Consider the following 23,516-nt stretch of genomic DNA (forward strand, 5'->3'; position numbering starts at 1 on the left):
AGGACTAAACCATAACGACAATTCTGCAAACAAAACTTATCAAATAAATAATTCTCAGTCTCAAATGCTTAAGGACACACAGTTTGTCTGTAAAGCAATCTACTTAACTTCCTAAAGCTCCATAGCTGTGAAACCCACTTTCAAAGTCAAATTACACGAGCAACACTCACGAGCAACCCAAGCTGAGATACTAATGTGTTCCCTCCTGAACACTGTCTAAAACTCCTTACAGACACACATTTCAAAGCGCACGGTCTTGCTTCAAAGACAATGGTTCATTACTGAAAACTGTTAATCAGCCAAAGCTCAGCCATGTCTCCTTTGCAGTAATGTGTCTTTCACAGCCGTTCACACAACAGTTAGCTAACAATATCCATATAATAACGATTTATTCACAGCTAACAGCCTTGGCTTTCATTTTGCCCTTCTTCTACTATTCCTAACCTCCAGTTGTTTGATCAGACTGGCCTCCTGTGCTTTCAGTCTTTCCTTTTGCCTCTTTTTCTGTTCCTTTTTCAGCTGGTAAACCACAGACTTCCTTTTCCGTAGTTCATCCTTCAGGGCTCTGATCCGTCCTTCAATATCACTTTGATCAGAAGTTGTTTCTGAAAAAGTTCAGTTTTAGCCTTTAAATAGCTTGACTATTAAAAAACAGTCCCATGTAAAACAATCAACAGTCATAGAGTAAATATAAAAGATAACCCAAGTGAAACAGCAAAGAAATTATGTTGATTTCAACATAGTAGGGCTCCAAGTGGAATCTTAGATTCACAACACTGCTGCACAACACAGGAAAGAAAAAGCACTGCATCTTATTTTAGACAAGAAAGATGTTCTGATATGTGTAATAACTTGCTAGCAAACTGGTTCACATATTTGTCTCCCACATTCATGGCTATCTCATTAACAGCTTATTGCAGACATTAAAATTTGCTGACACATTAAAAATATAACCCAATGATGCATACCAAAAACATATCTGAAATGCATGTTTAAAATTGCTATGCAAAATTTCAAGCTACAAGGTACACTTTGTTAGTACATCTGTGAAGTGGAAAGCTGAGTGGTTGACAGCTGGAAGGAAAGCCAACTCGAACAACACAGATTTCACTGTTGTCAGGCCTCGGAGTGACACATTATTCGGAGTGAAGCGGCTAGAAGTGAGCTTAGGCACACAGTGGACTACTCAGCAACTGCTTACACAAAGCTATGAGGCACATCCGCGCTCCAAGTTCAACTTCAGAGACTTTCCTAAGATGCCATTACTGACTACAGCTATGTTCTACCTAACATTTCTTAATCATTTTCCTCTCCATCCCCTGCAGTCTGGTCTTCAATCCCATTGACGATTTTCTGCCTCTGTTCCCATGGAACACTTTGCAGTTGATTAGATTCACTGCAGAATTCACTGCAGAATAACCACATTCTACCATGCCCTCTCTCAACTTCTACCTAGAGCAGCAGTTCCAAACAGAAGGCTTTAGGCTGGTCTGCTTTTCCAACGTTTGATATTACCTATGCTGCTTTCTAGACAAGAGGCTTGGATGCTCATGAACTCCCAACTGCTCTACTGAAGGCACTAGGAAAATAAGTTATCCATAGTAGCTAGTCAGCACATTTTGCTAATCAACTCCATTTCACAGGACAACAATAAAGAAGGACTTCATCAACATCCAGCAAATACACACTACTATACTCTTTTTCCACTAACAACTGTTAGTAGCATTTACAGAATAATAATTAAAAAAAAGGCATGAAAAGAATGGAATCTCACTTGCTAATCATAAGTACTTTATGATGCCACTGTACTTAACTCCTCCTGAATGCTAAGTGACCATTATGTAATTATAGCTTTTATTGATCAACTCATTAAAGAAAAAACTGGTGCATGCTTTCATCTTTGACGAACTTGTCTTTGCATGCATCAGGACATAGCAATGACATCACTACTACTCAGCAGCTTGGAAGATTTGCCTCTTTTCAATTGAATGATTATGAAACCAGCACCACCTTGATGGAATTCCCCCTTTTTCCATCTGTCTCCAGCACTTGAAATCAAAGACTTCATTTTCATGACCATGACCACCGTTGCCTGTTCTACTGTTCATAATGGCTTCCTTATACAGTTCGTCAGTCAGAACTTGATCATAGGTTTATCAATTTGCTGAATGCTTCACTGGGTTGCAAACTGTGCTCCAGAATGCAAACAAAAATTACTCAGTATCTAAGTGAGTATGTATTCATTTCTACATCCAGCAGAATATCTGCTTTAAAATTATTACTATTGCACTTGCATACGTATTAATCTAAAAACAGCAGAAAGGATTATTAAGCTTGCCACACTAAGCACTACAAAGACCAGAGATTTATGTATGCAAGTGAAGCTATCTGCCAGCCAAACAACAGCCAGGACATACAACAGAAAGAACCGCCTTATTTTTCTTCCACTAAAAACTTACCATTCACTCAAGGAACTAAAAGAAAACAAAAATATGCAGGAAAATGCTACCTCATTTGCTAATAGGAAGTGCATTTGGGATGCTGTAACAACTGCACTGTGGAGTACAAGATCATTCAGAGACTGAAAGCAGAGAAACGATCAGAACTGTCTTCACAGATCAATGGAGCTTATGATGGTGACCTCACAGACTGTGGCTGCTCATGAAGTCTATATGACTAACAGACCGCAAGAGCACATCAGGGAAAGGACGGCTCTGTGCCAGTTCATTTTGTATATACTCTCTCCACATATTTACTGGTAGCCCACTTGGACATTGGGTTAAAATACTTTTTATAGGAGTCTATGTAGTAGATCTTATGCTTGTAGCTCAAAACACAACTTTAGGCCACATTTTACTGCACACAATTCAAACTCCTCCACAAAAAAAGTCATTCTGGATATGCCATGAAATGTCCAACCACCATGCACATGTCAGTGCAGGTCCAGTGGGCTCACTTGCACTGCCATGATAAACAGGGCTGTGTGTCTTCTGAAGCCATGCTGTGTTCAGAAGGAAGACAATTATGTTTATATGCTGCTGAACCATATTCTGCTTTCTTAAAACAAGCGGAACAGAGAAATGTAGTTTATTAAACGCACAGCCAACCTTGGTACTTTTAAGTTCTAGACATATTAACTATTGACTCTTCTTCAACTGTTTGCAGGAATCTGTGCAAAGGCCTTCTTATGCTGAATTGATCAAATTACACCATGGGAAAATACTCCCACAGAACTTCAAAACACAGTATTTTGCAGGAATTTGCTTGCCTTCCCATATCTAGGTCTGCTTTGTAAATTTACTTATTAAAATGACTAGCTTTGAAACAGCAATTTAAATCCAAGCAAATACTTACCTGACTGTGTCATAGATAAAGACTCATCAGACCAATTGTGAGATATCTGATGAGACTTCACAGGAGAACGGAGCTGTCCCCCAGATCTATGGCTGCCTTTGCTGGAATCTTGCCTTGATACAGACATGCTGCTTTTGGGAGGAGTCTGTGTGAGAAGAAAAGGACAAATGAGTAACTGCTTGTAAAGCTCAATCTCAAAGTAGCAGATCACTGCCATCAGGAGCTAGTTACAAGGAGAGACTGTCATGACCACAGAACACCTCATAAGCAAAGCTACCTATCCAGCTGTCTTAAGACAACTTTTATCTTAGCTTGTCAAAATAATAATAAAGCAAAAATACCAGCAGTAGCAACAATGGACTGCTTACTTTGAGGCTGGACTTCAATAAACGTGCTCAGACTACCTTCTTGCTACTTAGGTAAACAGACATGGCTGTGACTCAGAGGTGTTCAATACATCTGTACTCACAGGTAACACTCAAGGGAACACCTACTAAATATACCTGCAAATCCAAAAGGACAATTTCATACAAGAGGTGAGAGATGCCATTCTAAATCACTCAAGAGGAGCCCTGTTTCTCTGTAGGCACGCAAAAAATTCTAAGAGCAATTATTCTTCCAAAACTCCACTTACTGCTTCAGTGTCATGCTACAAACTTTTCACACATCTCAATCATGACCTCTAGTGCATATCTGACATTTTACTGTAATATATTCTCAGGAAACTTTACAAGAAGAAAGTGTCTGTAATGGAAGTCTACACGAGCAGTTCTTCTGACTTTCCACAAAGTGCATTTTTGGTCTCTCTGATTCAGCGCAAAGCAAAGTTGTCAGGACAAAATTCACCAAAACTGTCAACCAAGCAGGAGGAACTACTGAAACAGAACAATAAGGCTGTATGAACTAGAAAGCAGTTATAATCTGAAACTCAAGGGACTGTGTACCAGATTACAGCTATGTTTCCTCATCCTATAGCTATACTTTGGGAAATATGCAAATAAAGCAAGGCAGAAGAACATGGCATAGTTTCCTCAGCCTCAAAGAATTCATACAATGGTGACAAGCTCGCCTACAGCTAATACACATTGTTTAACTGGGTCAGTGTTCCGCCACTTAATACTGCATAACTACGTGACACACGCAGAACATTTTGCAAGACTACCTACGGATTTAAAAACACTGAAACTCTGTGCTCAAGCAATTTTTCATCAAGACTTTGAAGAACGTAACTGATCACAATGTTTATTCTAATAACATACAGTGGTATTACATACCACAGTTTAACCTCTGTTTCAACGATTGGAAAGACTATTACTTGTCTTCCCCTTTTAGAAATTTAAGAATTTATATAGCATAAAAAGCTCACTCACAAGTTTGTCAGGTGAGGTAGAAGACTTGAAGTCTTCAGAATAACTAATGTCTTCATTAACTGCACTCCGATCTGGGCTTTCTGGCTGTCCATGGCCCATCGTCTCTGATGGGACGGATTCTGCAGCTGGACTGCCAAGCTCTTCTGGGACCGAGCTTTCACTGTTCACACAAGAGCAAGAAGGCACTGGAGACTCTTCTTCACTGGCTGTTTCTGAGATTGAATAACGAGAAAAAAGAAACAACATAAGAATCTTCACTGGCTTAGATGCCTTCAGAGTAATCACTGTCTGCATATAAAGTAGTAACTGCTATCAGTGTAAGTCAAATGGGTATGCATTAGTCACTTATCTAGAAATTGACTTTGAAATACTTAGTATGAAAAAGGGATGTTTTCCAGAGAACTATGATTTAAGACTGCTTAGTCTTAGTGACTGCCAAATGTCAAAACCAAAAAAACTCCTCAAAATATTATAACATTTTCCAGACAACATACTCCAGAAAGATTATTAGGGAAACCTGTCCTTCCAGTTAGCCATGCAACAGCAAGAGTCACTATTAGTCTGAAGAAGTCATGGTGGAGCACATAATCTACAAGTCAGATCTTGAATTTAGAATTGATTGCTTCCTTTACAGCCGTTGCAGAGAACATTTTAATGTTATGATTTCATCATGAGTCTCTCAAATGGCAACAAGTAAAATAATAAGTTGGGTTTTCAATATTCCTGTTTACTAAATTCCGCAGGAGTCACAGCATTATGGAAGCAGCCATGAAGAACTATTTAATATTTGAGCAAAGGCTAGGGAGAGGAACTTCTTCCGAAGCAGGGCCGTGCTCCAGTGCTCACTGGTAGACACAATTAACAGAAAGTAAATGTATTTTCTCATCCGCGTCTCTGTGTTCAGCATGCTGAATTTTCTCTTGCTGGAACGTCGTGGCTTGCACACACAACATCTTTAAAGTGTTTTCCACATGCCTAAGATCCACGAGGCTTTTCGGTGACAAGTGTGATGGGACATCATTCTAAATTCCCTTTGGACTTTCAGTGAATCTATCACCCCCTTTCAACGGTGGGAGGAAAAAATATTATCTTGAGAACAGTCCCTGAAGTTTCATTACTTTCTCCCATTGCAATACAATTTTCTGTGGTTCATGCTCAAAGTACATTCCACTTAAGACAGAGTGATAAAACTGAAGCCCCTAAAATTTGGGAACCTGTTTTCTCAGAGTAGCACTATTTATACTAACTACATCCTAGCATACTGCAGCACAGTCGCAGAGTTCAAACGTTTACTGAACAAAGGTAAGTTCAGGATAAGATCAGCAAAAGATCACGTACTGTTTTTGTTTTGAGAAAACAGAAATGGATTTCAGATTGTATGTAGAAACACATGAGAAAATACATAGCAAAACTGGAATTCACGTCTGACCAAGGTTTAAAACAGAGGTAAAAAGAACAGGGCCAAAGATGTCACAGACTGCAGAAACTGAGAAAAGAACCACCACAAGATCACAGAAAAGAAGTGCAAACTTAAGCAATCATTCTGCCCAGTTACGCTTGACTTGAGTTGTTTGCCTAAGTTCCTCCCAAAATTTCCACTACCTTTGGGCTCAGCTCTCAGATCCCCCAGTTCTTTCTTGGCCGCTTTGGTTTTAAGCAGCTCTTTGTCCCAGGCAGCCAAAGCCTGCTTTTCTATCTGCCGTATTTCTGCTTCCTCTGCATCCAGGCGGCGTTTCCACTCCAACAGTTCTTCAGCATTCTGTCGACGCTGCATCAGCTTCTGTTCTCGTTTAGTTAGGAACCTGGCAGACATAGCAGAAGACAGTCAAAGACCCCAAAAACCAGTCGCTCTATTGCCACAGTTTCCAGAATTTCAGCTATTCAAATTGTTTTCTAGGGAAACTGCCACATTAACTACTATCTCCTAGATTTCTGACATACAGAGAACGCTTTTTTTTTTCCCCCAGTAAATAAAGCCTACAAGATATTGTAAAACTGCTACTAACATTCAAAGAATTTTCAACATCTTTAAAAGTGCTAATAATATATTCAGTAAAATGAACAGGGTCAGCTCCTAATTTCAGAACATGAGAAGTACCTGTGGTATGAAACTGGAACCCTCAAGAAAGCAGCAACTGTGAAAAATGAACCTATCTTTTTGCTAGTTCCAGTGACAGAGAAATACTGTGACCCCAGCTGCCCCACAGTCCTTTCTAAATAACTAATTATAAGAGGTGTTCCTGTGTAATAATCCACCTGAAAGATTTACTGGAATTACTGGAGCCTTTATCCTTCCTCCTTTGAGTATCATCTCTGGATTGAGTATCATCACTTGGAATGTTAATCATCAGCTAACAACATAAAGAGGGTAAGGGTGCAGGACTGTTCTCCCACCTACTAACAGTCCTGGCTACTAGTTTAAACTAAGAAAAGAAAGAAAGCTCATGCTGAAAATCTGCAGATCTTTTTGATCTGTGACAAAGATTTTTCAAATTGTGCATGAAACCTCAGAGATGAGGAAATTAATGTAAAATGTCACTAGCATGAATAAGTTTATGCACGTATACTAGTTTTCTTTGCCAGCTACTGAACAGAATCACCTCTTGTTTCTATCTAGATGCTGAAGTTATCAAGAAGATAGCATTCAGTCTTTAAGATAGCAACTGGAAGGTCAATATCAACTGTATACTCTTCTAACATGCCAACTCTAGAGAAGAGCGTACATCAATCCATCCATCCCCTGCAATGAAATCCTTAATGTCACAGAACCACTCTTCGAAAACAAGATGGTTTTTGCCAGCTAGAGAGAGTGCTCAAATGGGTACAGAAGTACAGAATGGGTGCCTAAAAATGCTGTCTTCCAAATCCTGTGAGACTTTTCTTTGAAAGTGTATTCTATAATTTGTAATTTTTTAAACAATCCAAATACTTAGCATTATTGTTCTTAAGCTACAAATTCCATTTGTGCTTTTTTAACCTCCCATGTTTCAAACTACCTTTATAAATACAGAGACTGCAATGGCCAGCTGGGTAAGTTGCAGGTGTTGCCTGATTAATGACATTGGTTGTTTGCTCTCTCAGCATTGCTCACTCTGTTCCCAGGTAAAGTGAGCTGGCAGTTCATCAGAAGGATTATGATGATTCCTTCTTTGAGACAGATTCAGATCATGTGGAAAAGTGATGATGTCAAGATAAAAGTTTCAGAAGCCAGTAAGACGCACACAAACCTCTTTACAATGGCCAGAGCAACAGCAGATGAAAAGCAGCACCTCTATCACTCTGGAATACCTGTCACCTTTCAGCTAACAGATGCCAGGATTTCCCGTATTTTTTCAATCGCTTCCTATAGATAGGCATCAAACATTATCTAGCCTTACAGAAAACTGACATTAATAACATTACGAAGCTAGATTGCCAGCGATAATTGCACTACAAACATGACAGAGCGCCATGTTTGTCCGTGTTGTCTTTCACTAGCACTACCAGATTTATCAGCTCTTACTTTCAGATACACATCAGTTCCAATTAATCTAGTAGGTCATATCTTTGGAACTTGTTATGTAGGTCATTGCTACAATAATGATCTCAATGCAAACTTCTTCTTCTTCTTTCACTAGTTGTTTCATCTCATCAGAATGCCTGGATCTTCATGTTTGAGTGGGTCTTGAGGGAGGCAAATCCAGTTGGAGTAAAGTTCAAGAGAAAGGCTGAAACAAATGGATATGAAGGTGCAAGACTCTTCAACCAGCAGATGTCAAATGAATTAACCCAGGTGGCCACAAGCAGGAGAGCAGAACTAACTAAATGATTGTGAAACTAATCACCATACAAAGACCAAGTAATAAGAAAACTACAAGTTGGTCAAAAAGAGCACTAGTAAGAGGGAAAGTAGGCTCAAACACTCGTGCTTTAGGAAGAAGACGATTAAATGAGCATAGCTAAAGATGCAGACCCTTTTATAACCCAGGGGTTTAAAAGGTCAGAACCACCACAAGGTAGCATGCATACTGCCTTAGCATTTGCTACAGTCTAGAGGGTTCCAGTTGCAACACCAAGGGCACACGTTCATCCTCCACAGCAGGGGCACTTTCACAGGGAGGAAAAAAAATTAGAAAAGCATGAACCACATCTGGTATCTTCGAGGCAGGAAATCTACAGGAGCAAAGGGGAAGCAGAAGCACTCAGATTACATCATCGTAATTTTCAAAGTCTAACTACTTGTCTGGTGCTAAAGTCACACATTAGGTCTGCCTATAACAAAAATAACAACCTGGAAGTTTTGCCCTATACTTGAACTGTATTTATATCTAATACACACAGATTTTAAAGCCAAACTAGACAGTTTCATCAGCTGTTCTGAAGTAGCAACTGGACAGCAAAGTGAACTGTCTGTGTGCTACTCAGAACACAGTGGGAACAAGAGATTAATCTGGAATCAGTGTGGAAAAAGTGTCAAAACTGTTCAGTGAAGAACCACGTCTTGATTTTTTAGGACTGAACAGAGCATGCTCTATCAAAGAGTCTATCACTTGAGAAAGGTACAGTTACCTGACCAATTGGTTGTAGATATACAGCTGGAATTTGGGGTGGAGGTTGGGAAAACAGACACTGAGAGAGGCCCAGTGGTGAGACGTAAAGACAGAGAAGAAGTAGTGAACAGGAGAGCAGTGTCTACAAAATAAGGAGGAAGAGTTTAAAACTAAGCAAAAAAAAAGGCAGAAAGAATGAGAAAAGGACAGCATCTAGCAAAGAACTTTAAAATTAATTGCATTTAACCTAACACCTTGGGTAGAAAAATTGTACATTGTTATGCAGAAGGTAATAAGAAAACATACACTTGTGCATAAGTTATAACACTTCATTATCCGTTAGTTAAAGGCATGCTACTTTCACATTGCTCTGTTTTTCTTTAACTTTTTGAAGTTTTATTACTCTGATACAAACTTACACATGCACCTGCTAACATCTCAACCTCAGCTTCTTGCAACTTCTGCTATTCTAATCCTTAATAGAGAATATTGCTAGCATTAAACAGAGTGCTGCTTTTGTAATATAGACAGCTTTGCCAGTCTGAAACTTAAAAAAGGATGAATTTATTTAAAGAAACTCAAGCAAATCCAGAAAAAGTCTGAAATATATCTGTATTCAACTTCCAGCTGCTCTTGGATTTTGCAGTAAGGCACAGACTTGGTCTGAGAATACTCACTTTCATTTCTGCAGAAAGATAATGCCTGTGTATTTTTTTAAACTACATAAACTTAACACCGTGACTAAAATGTTACTTGCCAATAGAAGACTGTTTTAAGCTAATTCCTAGCATATTATCATATTTATAGCAAAATATCATGCTCTGCACAGCTCTGTAGCAACTACAAAGCAGGGTAAGAAGCATACTAAAGAAAGCAAAAGCAAATGAGCATTTAGTTAGTTCTTCTGCTGTATGAATTATCATTAAAGCCGCATATGCAAGGCAAGCATGGGCAGAAGGGTTAATTCTCTTTGACAGAGCATGCTCCTGTTCACATGCAGGCTATGCAGATTCATGAGTTATAATTAAAACAGAACAACTCTTTCATTGTCCTTTTAACAGAAGAGATATTAAAGCTGTCTCACAGATAAAGTGTTTCTCTAGTTTTCTTGTATTTTACTCATTCAGTTTCTTCCCATTTGCAGGATCACACAACTCGTTTTTCAAGCAGACAGTTCCCTAAATATACTCTAAGTAAATATTATGTTAATGTTATTCTTAGGTATTTTATAAACAAGGACGTAAAAATTAGGTACTAAGTTGGCACTGTTTTTCAGTCAACAAGCACAGCTACCATTATCAGGAAAACCTGCAAGATGTGTATACAGTCAAGAAGACTGAAGTTCTAGGGAATTATTTATGTTTACACAAAATACTTTGAACGTGTAGAGCAATCTGACAAAACTATAAAATCAAAAATGCACGGCCACATACACTGCATCACACACAAGTACAACTTCCACTTGATGCTCCTCACAGTAATTACTGCAGCTGAAATCCTGATGCCTACCCTTTTGAAACATATACCCCAGATGACAAACATTTTGGACTTGCAATTAAAATATTCTCAAGGATAAAACATACTTTGCATCTGTTACTATCCTTTGTCGTACTATAGAGATTCATTTACTAACATGCAATCCTTACTGTTGCTTAGGAATAAAGCAAACATTTCAGAAACAATATTGACTAAAAAGGCTACCTGAAAAAAAGTGGCAAAGGAAGACATAAACACAAACGCATCTGTAATCTTTTACATTAACATAATGTATTAACATTAGCATTAATATAATACCCAAATTCTTAAGCTGTGATTCAGTTTTGCAACACAATATTACCATTCTAAACTTTGTATGTTGAAACTGAGGGAAAAAGAAGACAAAGAACTTGTTCTGTTTGCAAGCCATCTCCATGCAGGTTTCCAAGATCTTTCTTCTGAGCCTATTTCCGATTCCCCTCTTATGCAATTTACCAACCTCAACACATACTTAGGGAAAGTTTGTTGTTATGAAAGTGAGGTTTTCCACACAGCTTGGAATGCTAGGAGTTAAGTTTTAGAAAAACAGTCTTTCAGAAACTTGGATTATCATTTGTGATTTTGTCTTTTCAGTTGACTAGTTCCTGTCAGAAGGGTCTGAATAACAAAGCATCCAATTCAGGCTTGAACACGGAGACTATTCAAATAGAATGTGGATTTGTTCTTCCTTCCCCCACTACTTACACCAATCCTCTCTCACTGTTTTGATGCTTTGGGCTGTTTAATCTTCAGCATACACAAACGTATGCAGATATAGGAAATGTCCTTCCCAAACGATCACAAGCAGGATGCTAAGGAGCCACAGACAGCTTGCCTTTACAAAAGGCAGTGCTTGCTTTTTTGATATTTGCTCTTACTGCTATGAGTTTCAAAGAAAGGACATTACAAAGATCACCACACAAACAAAAATGTAGCGAGCTACCTTGGTTCAAAATTCAGAAAAAATGTTTAAGCAGAGACTATTATGGGGTGGGGTTTACTGGCACAAGTCAGATTTTGAATGGGTTAGTCTCAAATAAGAACGTAGGACTTCAAACTAATGAGAACATACTGCTAACGTATTTGAAATGCTTAAAGCAAACAAAGTAATTCCTGCACTGAAGAGAAACAACTTATTTGATACAGAACAATTCAACAGGTGAAATCAACAGATTCAGTCTTAGTTTCCAGACCCAGCAACTCCACATATACTTGATTATTTCCTCTGAAGACTAACAGCTGTTTTCAGCTTTTTTTCCCAACCTGTGGATGATGTAAGAAAAATAAAAGGTCTTACTGTCTTCTCAGTCACACACAAGCTCCCTGACCTTCCATGAACCAGATATATAAAAGGGAAAAGCAGAAATACAAGATACAGGCATCACTTTGATCATTTGCCTTAAGGTATTTCATTCTAAGAAGTCTGACAAGACACACTGTTAAGCTCAAATCAATCAATTTTCCTGCCAAGTACAGATATCACACTCTCTTAAACTGATATGCTTTTACTGACTTGCATTTCTGTACTCAAGGAAAAAAACATATCCTATGAAATACTCTCTTCAAAGATTAAGATAGCTCTATCAATGCTTATAATTAGCTCTTTTTCAGGCTGATTCTGAAAAGACATCGCTGCATATGATCTCAGTATCACTGTAGTCTGTCTGATAACCGTTTTCAGTGCAGATACTGTCTGAACCAATTTGTTTTCATTAAAATAGCAAAGCTTTGTAATAGAAAAGAAAATTTAGTTACTTCTCATCCATTCTGCTGCGCATCTTTTTAAGTTTCTGCATGATGCTACTGGTCTCACTGCTGGAGATAGATATTGGAGAAGGGCTGCGTGTTTCTGCATCAGTTAGAAGTAGGCTAGAACCATTGCTCTGCTTGACGTCATCCTCACTGTGAAGTTCCTGCAAATATATGTTTAAAAACAAACAAACAAACAAAACAACATTAAAAGCATGAAAAGTTATCCTTTTTTTAGAATTTATTATTAAACTGTGTTAACTCATCTTACTTCTCCTCAGATTACATCAAATAATACTTCAGGTTAAGTCTGTCCGCCTACATATTTTAGCTTTATCCTCCAACTTCTTCTCATTAGACATCATTTTTTGTATCCTTTTTCCCACCACAATTTCAGTTCTCCCTTGACTGTAACTAGAACAAAAAATCCCACAAGAATTCAGTTAAGGAAACAAGTCCTCTCATTATTATTACATTTGCATTTCCAGAATTTTGTAAGGATTCAGCTGGTTACCAAACCTGTCTTGATCACAGAATCACAGAATGGTTTGGGTTGGAAGGAACCTGTAAGATCAACTAGCTCTAAGGCCCTGCTGTAGGCAGGGACACCTCCCAACAGACCAGGCTGCTCACAGCCCCATCCAGCCTCTCCTTTAATGCCTCCAGGGAGGGGGCATCGACTGCCTGTCTGGGCAACCTGTTCCAGCACTGAAGATGTGAGAAACTTTGTTTAATAACACTGAAACACAAAAACCAGCAAGCTTAGATTTTGGAGCTTACGTTTTAGTTCTTTTATCGGATAAACAGAATCAGATTAATAGAATCAGAGTCCAAGATATTCAAACATCCAAAAGCTGATATTCCCAAAGTCATTACTTAAGCTCGAGAATTAATCATCACCACAGAGTCACAGAATTGTTTGAGTTGGAATGGCCTCTTAAAGGCCATCTAGTCTAACTCCCCTGCAGTGAACATGGACACCCATGGCTCCATCAGTGTTCAGAGCCCTGTCCAGCCTGATCTTGGCTTTCTGCAGGGACGGGGAACCACCACCTCTCTGGGCAGTCTGTGCCAGTGCCTCACTACCTTTATTATAATAAACTTCTTCCTTACATCCAATCTAAATCTCCCCTTTTAGTTTTAGTCCCCATTACCCCTTGTCCTGTCACAACAGACCCTGCTAAGGAGTCTGTCACTTTCTTTCTTGTCTACTGTCCAGTTAAAACATTTTCTAATACTTTTCCATATGCATTTCCTCAAACGATTTGAAGAAATTAAACCAATAAAATTGCTGAAATATACAGGGTAAGACAATTTGAGCAGATAAATTTCCCAAGTGACAGGTGTAATCCAATAGCTTTTAAGCTAGTAGTTGAGTCAAATACCAGCAGCACAAAGAGGTGAAGATTCCAACTTCTGTACAGAACACTTACAAGCTTATTTTCTCCTGCAGATTTCAATTTTTCCTGCAGTTTCATTGTAGTCTGACGGATTCGTTCTATTTCTGCCTGCTGTTTAAGGATTAGCTGTCTCTCCTTCCGAGCAGCCTTGTTAGCCTCTTGAAGACGCTTGATTTCTGCCTTTTAGGTATAAAAGATTAAGCAAAGTAAGTTTGACAGACAGCTCTCCAACACACTCTGAAACTCTCAGTGTCCACAATACGAGATTAAAGTTAGCAAAACTGTGATGAAGTACTTCGCCTGCAATTTTGGCACCAGAGAATAGACAATCAATTAATACACTCAGGTCTCAACCCATGAGATTACTGATATAGAAGAACCTTTTAAAACAACATGCTATATACCATCAAAAGATGAATTATTATATGGTGAGAAATAATGCTGTTTTTCAATCCAAAAGCCTGGCACAGAGCCATCAGTTCTTAACTTCTACAGTGTCCAAAGCATCACAGAAGTTTCTATAGGATTTTCCTAGAAAGCATCAGTTACCTTTTCCTGCTGTAGTCTCAGCAGAAGACCACGCTGCCTCTTTCGAATAGGGGGCATCTTGTCATCCTCTCCCTTGTCTCGCAAATGCCTGCAAACAGATTGCAAGAGATGATTAAATAAGGAACAAAGGAAAGAAAAAACCCACAAAATAACATCTGCATAGATTACAGAAATCAGATTTGTTCAACCACTGATACTTAATCACAAAGGAGTGGGGTATTACCAAAACAATGTAAGTAAGAGATTTTCATAAGAAAATGAGCAGTTAGCAAGAGTGTATATTCAACACCGTCTTACTTCCTCTGGTGTTCCAACCAAGCTAACTCAGCCTTTGTCTTCTCTTTCAGAGCCTTCTCCCGGAGCCGAAGTAGCGAGGACTGATGAGCTGCTCGCACCTCCTCCTCCTTCATGTACTGTCTTACCATCTCCATAGTAAATTTAGAGAAACTATCTTGCCCTCCTGAGAAAGGCATGCTTAGCTCCTGTAAGGCAAGGCAAATTTAGCATAGTTTGTTAATAAATTTCAAAGCTTTTTTCAAGTACAAACTGTGTGTATGCATGTGGTTCAGCGTAAGAAGGGAATATGTTTTCTCTCTCTGAGCTACTGCAAGAGCAGCTTTTTCTGCCCTGTGTTTCGTGACACTCTTGGGATGTCTCCTCATGAGAATAAGAAGCAGAATCTGCTTTTATCTCCTGGATATGAGCAGGAGGTATTAGGAAGAATATATCCACTGGGTTTTTATAATCTACCTCAAAACATCACTCTTCTTTAAAGCCACAGGAGAAAAGGTCGAGGCCAGTAAGGACTGTTCCACAGAACAAGTCACCTTGCTTGCACAACAGTGACAAAAAGGATGTTCATACAACTCTGATGTTTTCAAATGCTCAAACAACCAAAGCTTGTAAGCACGAGCAACACAGAAAAGCTCAACAAATTCATGAGCATAATTGAACAGTAACAGTTAATCTACCTTAACTGTGGTCACTTGACATACCTTGATAGATGACAGAGCAGTTTTTTCTGGGGAGACTTCCTCATCAGAATCATCGCGATTACCGCGCTTCTTCTCCAAGTTAATTCTACGATGACTTTCAGAGGGCAGCAAAGACCGAAAAGATTTCTCTTCAATCTCATCCTCTGTCATAGACTCATCAAATTTCAGGGAATACTCAGTTGCAATGGAAGCAGAATCTGAGGGAAGCGGGTTAATGCTCAAGTATGTACCGTGCAGGTCATTTTACCCTGTCTCAACTCAGTAAAGCCACAAGGACAAGACAAGACAGGGAGAGGACTCCTCTAATGCAAGAAAAGGTCTTAGCTTTCAGAAAAGTGACCTTGAGTTAGAGGACATCTTGCAGTACTGTTATCTAGCTTAAAAAAAAAACTAACAGAATTCTGCATGCAGGTATAAATACATTTTAAGTCTACCAAAACATCTGGTGTTCAGCCTACACATTTAGCCAGTAAACATCTGGCTAGCTACAGTTACCACAGCAAAAAGTAGAGAAGACTCCATCACTGTAACATGCAGAATTTCAAAATATTCCAATCTCATTACGCCATCTTTTGCTTAAGAGATTATCAATTCACCTGGGACTCAAACTTCACACATTTTCCCTCATTTATTTCAGAAACCAGTTTTGAAGCAGCACCTGCCTCCCCCCTTACCACTGTCTGGTTCAGTACATACAAGTACAGCTAACCTTTTTCATCTGGCAGTGATAAAATACTATCACTAGGCAAGGAATCGTCCGCACCAGTATGAGCCTGCTCCTCAATGCTGCTGGTTATCTTTTCACGATGGGGAAGTTTTTTCTCATTCTCTTTAGAAGACGGAACAGAAGGACTCTCCTGGCGACTGCTGGTACTACTGTTTCATCAAAAAATATACCTTTTAAATTAAGATACTACTTTGCACATTTAAAAATATTCATTTTACATTACATCAGTGAATAACATCCCAGCAATGTTAAGGTTTAAAACCCACTTTCTCTCTTTCAAAAGAAAACAATGGAACAACACGTCTCAAAATTACTTTGCAAGCATTTTCAAAACGTAGCTCTTATTTACAGCAGGTAAACAGAAAAAAACCAATCCTAATCTTTTCTTACCTCCGATCGTGAACCTTTGATCTCGAGGACTCTGAATAACTATCAAATGCTAGTGAGTAAGTCTGTTTTGAGTCACCTGCCTCTTTACTTTGTGACATGGTAGCGGTCTCACATTTCCTGAAAAGAGAAAGCATTTGAGCTAAATCTACGTTGTCTTAAATACTGATACAGATTCCATAAGATTTTATCAGTTTAGTAAAAGAAGTAATAGTTAAAACTCATAAAGAAAACACTTCTAACCTAGATAAGTGAAATAATCCCACAAAACACCCAGAGCATCTTTTCTTACTCTTTTATAAAAAGCTGCAAAAAAAAAAATCAGTATCTCTCCTTTGAGTTACACTATAAAGGACACAGAGTTGGAATCCAAGTTCCTCTTAAATGTTCACTTACTATGAAATACTACACTTTTCTTTGAAAGTATGTGAAGCAAAAACTAACAAATCTTACAATCCCCCCCTCCCAAGTTATGAAACATTTGACAAAACCTGTTTGTATCAGGTCGGACTCTCAGTTGTTTCATGAACTCTGAGTGATGCTGCCGCTGGTGGTCAAACAAAGTGGTGACTGGAGCAGCTGGAGCGCTGACAGTATCTGAGATCTGGGTTCGTGCCAGCTCCATCATCTGAGTACAGCCAACAAAGGAACACAATGAGCTTTTAACTATCAACGTGTTTTTGAAAAAATTGTCCTTCTTGCAGGCAATTTATACTGAATGAATGCCTAAGACTCTTTTGAGATGTTTGTATTACACACATCTCAATTCTGGTTTTCAGAGATGCTCTGTACATACACATATATTATTTAACTTGCAGGGAGCGGAATTATTAATGTAAAGCTACAGACATGCATTACATCACCTATGTTGTATTCTAATCAACTTAACATCTGATCACTAGAATGATCTCCAAGTGACAGAACGTTTTGGACCTATTATTACATTAGTTTTTAAAAGCATGAAAAAAACCCAGAACATTGAATTTCCATTAGAAAATGCATCCTACTCAAAGAGTAAAAATATTATTTCCACTGCAATGGAAGCAACAGGTTTAAATTCCAACATCGTACAAAATTCCATGTTTAAATCAGCCCACAAATTCCCCTGCTTTTCTAGTGTGATTTTTGTATGGAATAGATACAGATTCAATCCAATGGCCTACAATGCTTACAAATTAGGGATGTTATGCTCACAATCACCATCCAAAATTTTGCATAGTTAATTAATGGGAAGACCATGAGAAGCACAATCAGGGATTTAGAACTGCTAACCAACTTCTAAGTAGTGATGCTAGAACTGCTCCTTTGAAGTCCTGTTATTTGGCATGTTAGGAACATGAAGAAACTGTACGCAGAGCATAATCTAGAGGCAGTATTTGAAGCAATAGTGAAATTAAAACAGCTTTTTATTTCACTCAGGATCTCACCTCACGGACCTGGTGGCCCATATCTGTAGTGAAAAGTGCAGTTTCCACCTGCTTGGCTGTAGCCTTGCACCTGGTCTCCTGAAGCACTTCTGCGGCCCCCTGTCGTGATTGGACCAGATGATGCAGTGTCTCTGCTTGGGCCTGTGCAAAAAAATCAGCCCTTCAAAATTTTCTATATATAATAAGTATGACCATATAGTACTGTCAATAGTATAACATAGCATTTCTATAAGCCTGGGAAAAAAAGTTTGAAATTGACACCAGAAGATTTTTGTTTGCTTGTTTTTCCCCCAATTATATTAAATCCCTTCACCACAGCTTCAGATTAAGAGCATTCATAGGCATTTACTTACAACACCTTACTCTTACACAATCCACAGTTTTTGAGAGCAGCATTACCTGAGCTGCCTTCTGCCTTGCCTCTTCCAGTTGTCTCTTATTTTTTAAAGCTTCCTGTTCAGCCTTCATTTTCAAGAGAGTTACGTCCCATTCATGACGCTGCTGTTGTGCCTATAGATCAGAAAAACATCTTTTAAGCTCAGAGGGTAAATGCAAGAGCTTATTTGCCTCAGCCACTTGCTGGAACTACTTTTGAAAGACAAAAGCATGATTCCTCCTATTTTATTTTATTTTTAATCTTACAAGAAAATTAATCGAATTAGAAATACTAAAACAGGGAAATATTTTCCCTGCTACCTTTAGAATCTGAGCCAAAGAAACGCTCTCCTGCTGGGCCAGTGATATGCCTCGTACTCGTTCCGCATCTGAAAGCTGTCGCACAGACTCTTCAATGGCAGTAAGGTAGTTCAATTCTGCTGACAAACGATGCTGAAGAGCAGCAGGGGAGAATCGCATACATCCTGAAGGACAGGATTTAACTGTCAGACTCTGTTGAACTTCAGTGCCCCACATCATAAAATAATGATAAGAAATGGAACAGCTCTTGAATTTGTACATCTTTAAGAGAACTCACCACTCGCTGAGGCTACTCCTGCTGCAGGTCTACTAGCTCCCAGACTCAAGTCAGAGAAGGCTAGGTTAGGCTTCTGCCCCGATGCTGCGCTTCCAGCAAAGCCAGAAGGTGACTTGGCTCTCTCTGCTGTATTGACTACAGAATCAAACTGCGTAATTTTTTGGGAACTTGGAGATGGGGAAGAAGTTGGCGTCTTCTGAGATCTTCCTCTGTCTGAGAAACTGACAGAAAACAAGAAAGAAAGGTGTCCGTTTTGTCTTAATTCCAGTCATTTGATAAGACAACAAAAGAAGCAGTAACTCAGCTCTTTCATTTATACAGACTGAACAGATCTATGTAGAGGGTCTATTCTTTTGCAGTTTGCACAGGCCCAGTCTGTCTTTATGAAATGACCTCATGAAATGGGTTATGTACCTCCATCCCAATTTGGAGCGAAGTTGCTACAGCACAGTATTTTCCCTCAAGTACTCAGCATACATCAAAAATCAAGTAACTCAGTATCTACACATTCCGATCCAATTACAACAAAATCTGTGATGATCATTAAAACAAGGGCAAGAAAGAAACACAGAGAAAAGGTACTTCTTAAATATATTATCCCTATTTTATGATGCCAAAGAAGGACCAAATGCAGATGCTTGAATCCCTTAGGAAGAGGTTCAGCCGTGCATGCTTGGCACACCTTAAGAGGGCAAAGGACCTTTCAAACCAAATACTAAGTATAAGTGAAAGCTATTAGTGTAAGTTAATACCTCAGAACCATTCTACAAGCACACAGTGAGCATAAAACCATTGTTTGTTGCTCTTTAGAAAAACGTGCAGTGAAAATTACACTGAGTGTATTTCATAACTGTTCTCATTGCACATTTAGCCAATGAGCTGCATTCACAGTCAGCCAAACAGGAAAATTATTAATTTTTTTCCTTACTTTATACTCTTTCCTGAGGTGCACTTCACTCATTAAAAGCATCACCTCACAGAGCTGGATAGGCTTATGAGTATTATTAAGCATACACAAGTCTAGCCAGAAACATCTGTTTCATACTGCTAAGAGCAAGATAACAATAGAGATTGACAACCTAGTTTTTTCCCCTCTTCATAACAGAGCATTTGTTGGAAAGGAAAACAAAATTGTATTTCAATGCTTAAAAGAGCCACAAAGCTTATGCTGGTCAATTTTTCTTATAAAAACAAGAGCATTTGAGGGGTGCAGGGGAACATAGAAATCTGTTTTCCATTTTCACTTATGACAGCTATCAACTTTGGGCTTCCATAATTTTTAAAATACAGGAAAAGATTACTGCATGTTCATCTCACTAACATTTGTACATTTATATTACCTTGTATTTACATGTCTAGAAATATAGCCATTTTTTATAGCCTGCTGTAACATAAGCCACGCTACTTATATTTTCGTCCAGTCTTGTAAGTTCATGTTACCTCAACATGGATTGTCCAGACAAATTTTCTATTGTGTTGTCAGTATCCGTGTTCTGCTCATAGTCTTTATTAGGAAGTCTGCTACTCGATACGGACTTCTTTGCTTGTTGGGATCCCCACTCCAGTTCAGATTGAATTTTATCTTCTCCCACAGGAATGTGGTGAGAACTTCCATTGAAAGACTCCAACCCTAAGAGTGAACAATGCTGTCAGATAGTTCAGGAAGGGGACAATTCTTCACCATTTTTATAATTTCTCTGCCTATCTAGTTCTGGACAGCTGCGTTTTAACATCAGAGGAAAATACGAGTTGAGAAAATTTAGCAGAGAACCACTAGAGGAAAACATCCTATCCCTGTGAGATTACTGTCACTGGGTACACAGAAAGACTGCGGCTTTCATAACAAGAAAATCCTAGAGCTTTCTTCAAAAAATACAAATATCCTACAGTCAAGTGCTGCACTTACGTTCTTTTTTCCCTCTCTTTTTAGATGAAGTAGATGAGTGAGAAGATGCTGCAGATCTGGGTCCAGATGAATGCTGAGATGCAAGTTCGACAGATCGAGATTCACGGGGAGACTTCCCACTAGGAAGCTCTTCCTGAATGCTTGAATTACTGCTGCTTGCAACACTAAAATGGAACAGACTGACAGTGATAAACTGTGGAATTTCAAGTCCTTTGTTACATTGTGTACAAGAAATTTGCAAGAAAGGACTATAACCCACAAAACAGCTCATATTGAAAAGCGCCAATTCTGGAATTAAAAACTTCAACAGCTAAGACATTAGATGGCTCTAATTCGAAGTAGGGGAAGCATTTTAACACTTTCAAATCTTATTTCTTTCCTAACTTTTACAAGCACTATCCAATTAACATTCTAACAGCCACACAAGAGCTAATTTTCACCCGGCTACTAAGGGTGAAGCTACCTGCCAGATCAAGGCAGATCAAAAATCAGGCAAAGATCAGCAATATTCCACTCTAACCTTTGCATCTAAAGGTCATGCTGCTTGCCACATTAACTCCAAGATCATAAAGAAATATCTGACCATTTCAGTAGCATTACAGCACAGCATACCAGGAAAGATGTGCAGCGTATTATAAAACAAAATTTGCATCAACCACATTCTCTCAAATGTTGTATTTTGTTTTTTTTTACAGGAAGTCAAACACACACCTACCTGAGGTCACGTGCAATCTTTTTGTCTGTTAAAGTGCTGCTTCCTGGTGAATAGTCAAAGTCATCCTCATAAGAAACCATGCTTTCTGGAGGGCTCACGGCAGGGAGTAAAGGGCGCAGAAGGGAAGATCCTCCATTTGATCTTTCATCAAACACTGGAGACAAAAATAATTCTGAATACAGTGTGGATCAAGTGAGTAAATAAAGCTGCAGAGGCCAAAATGTTTCCTTTTGAATACAAGAAGCATCAGGAGAAGAACAGTACAGGTATCTCACAGCAGTTTTAACACAAAACAAGCTCTTTCCACAAAGAGCTGAATAATTCACTGTCAAACTCCAGCCAAAACACTTTTGAAAAACAAACTCTTTGAGAGTCATCAACAGAAAGTTTCAATGCAGCCATGTTTAATGTTAAGGGATAGTTAAACAATAATAAAGGAGGAAAAAAAAAAACCAACAACAAGATAAAAACAAACTTCTCAAAAAAGGCTCCTTCTCAAAAATGAAGATCTAAACGAAAAGGAAAGAGGACTAACACACCAATATCCTTCTTCCCTCAGCAGTGGGGATTTTTTTCCTTACGCGATTAGGCGGGGGGGGGAAAATAAGGGAGGAAAGGGAGGGGATCATTTATCCTTCAAAAGTTGAAGGAAACCATTACACAGATTAATGTGTGATATATCTCAAAGCAATACATCTTAACGCACACCCCTTATTTGTGAATTATCAAACGAAAGGAGTCATAAAATTGAGAAGTTTTTCAAAAGACCTCCGAGTAACCTTTCTGTTTTTCTCCTTACCCTTGCCATGAAGGTGGTAACTTTTTGCAAAGATGTTGATGACACTGTGCGGGCTTCCCTTGGCTAGCTCTTCCCACGACCCCTTGCTGTGCGTGCCACTTGTCTGAGGTTGAAGCGGCAGATACTTCTCAGCTTCTTTCTGAAACTCTTTTATGGGCTCAAAAGCATTCCTCTCCCGAACACAGAAATCTCTCTCTTTCAATGTCTCCAGAATCTTCAGTGGCAGCTGTTTGTGCTGGTCTCCCTCCTCCTCAGAGAGGCTTTCGTCACACAGGAGAGGCCCTTCGCTGATGGAGTCAATGCTGGACTCTCGAGGAATTACAGCTTTGCTCTGACCGTACGCCTGGTTTTCACGTCCCAGGGAATCAGCCAGTCTCTTAGACAAATGTCCAGTGGGGGACCTCATTCCAAGGCTGACTGCGGCAGTATGAGGCCTGATTGTCTCAGGGAGCTTTTTAAATTCACCAAGGTTGCCTACTCCAGGAAGGTTGTCTTCAAAGGCTGTGTGAGACACACAGGTACCCAGCATCTTTTGAATTCTGGCTGAAAAAGCACCTTCATTTTCCTCCCTCACAGGAGGACTCACAGCCTTTGCCCACCGTCTGTCATCCTGGTTTTCTTGCACAAATTCATGGTCCAATTTCCACATGGTACCAAAATCGAGACCAGCCCCAGCCAATTTCTTGGCTTCAATTTCAATTCTGCTACAAAGGGAAGCAGCTGTAGCTTTTAAAGCTTCAATCCGATCTAATTTACTCTTATATTGGTTAGCAGAGTGTTTTCCTAAAAGATTTTGCTGTGCAGCAGTTGAATTCAAGTACGGCTGAGCCATGAGGCTCAGCAAACCCACGGGTGCAGTGTGGCTCTTCCTGCCTGCTAATGCTGCATCACTTTCCTTCGACAAAAGTCCCATCTGCTCCAGACTGCGAGGTTGTGAGCAAGGGCCTCCACTTAAGTCCATGAGAGTTTGCGGATGAGAGAGCTGGACTCTTGGGCGCAACCGGTCTGGCTGTACCCATGAAGGTTCCACGAAGTCACTTCTGGAACAAAAAGTCAACATTTAAATTATTGACTAATAAGTATCATTATTTTAGATGAAAGTCTCATTGACACAAGTTTAC

General features: G+C 39.1%; 1 protein-coding gene across 1 annotated transcript in view; it reads right to left on the reverse strand.

Annotated features, from left to right (window-relative positions):
- CEP350 (centrosomal protein 350) overlaps positions 1–23,516 on the reverse strand; it is a gene marked incomplete at both ends in the record, with an annotated part of 59,305 nt that overhangs the window by 20,463 nt on the left and 15,326 nt on the right. Inside the window, 21 exons of the mRNA XM_079536089.1 lie at positions 445–605; positions 3,355–3,499; positions 4,725–4,936; positions 6,327–6,526; positions 9,273–9,395; positions 12,524–12,681; positions 13,951–14,097; positions 14,467–14,554; positions 14,764–14,948; positions 15,462–15,658; positions 16,171–16,337; positions 16,579–16,695; positions 17,067–17,203; positions 18,003–18,143; positions 18,402–18,512; positions 18,699–18,862; positions 18,976–19,196; positions 20,416–20,605; positions 20,882–21,045; positions 21,597–21,750; positions 22,396–23,435. Of these exons, the coding sequence (XP_079392215.1) occupies positions 445–605; positions 3,355–3,499; positions 4,725–4,936; positions 6,327–6,526; positions 9,273–9,395; positions 12,524–12,681; positions 13,951–14,097; positions 14,467–14,554; positions 14,764–14,948; positions 15,462–15,658; positions 16,171–16,337; positions 16,579–16,695; positions 17,067–17,203; positions 18,003–18,143; positions 18,402–18,512; positions 18,699–18,862; positions 18,976–19,196; positions 20,416–20,605; positions 20,882–21,045; positions 21,597–21,750; positions 22,396–23,435 (4,222 nt within the window). The remainder of the gene's footprint in view (positions 1–444; positions 606–3,354; positions 3,500–4,724; positions 4,937–6,326; positions 6,527–9,272; positions 9,396–12,523; positions 12,682–13,950; positions 14,098–14,466; positions 14,555–14,763; positions 14,949–15,461; positions 15,659–16,170; positions 16,338–16,578; positions 16,696–17,066; positions 17,204–18,002; positions 18,144–18,401; positions 18,513–18,698; positions 18,863–18,975; positions 19,197–20,415; positions 20,606–20,881; positions 21,046–21,596; positions 21,751–22,395; positions 23,436–23,516) is intronic.

The sequence above is a fragment of the Tetrao urogallus genome (genome assembly GCF_951394365.1).
Source record: "Tetrao urogallus genome assembly, chromosome: 5".
NCBI lineage: Eukaryota > Metazoa > Chordata > Aves > Galliformes > Phasianidae > Tetrao > Tetrao urogallus.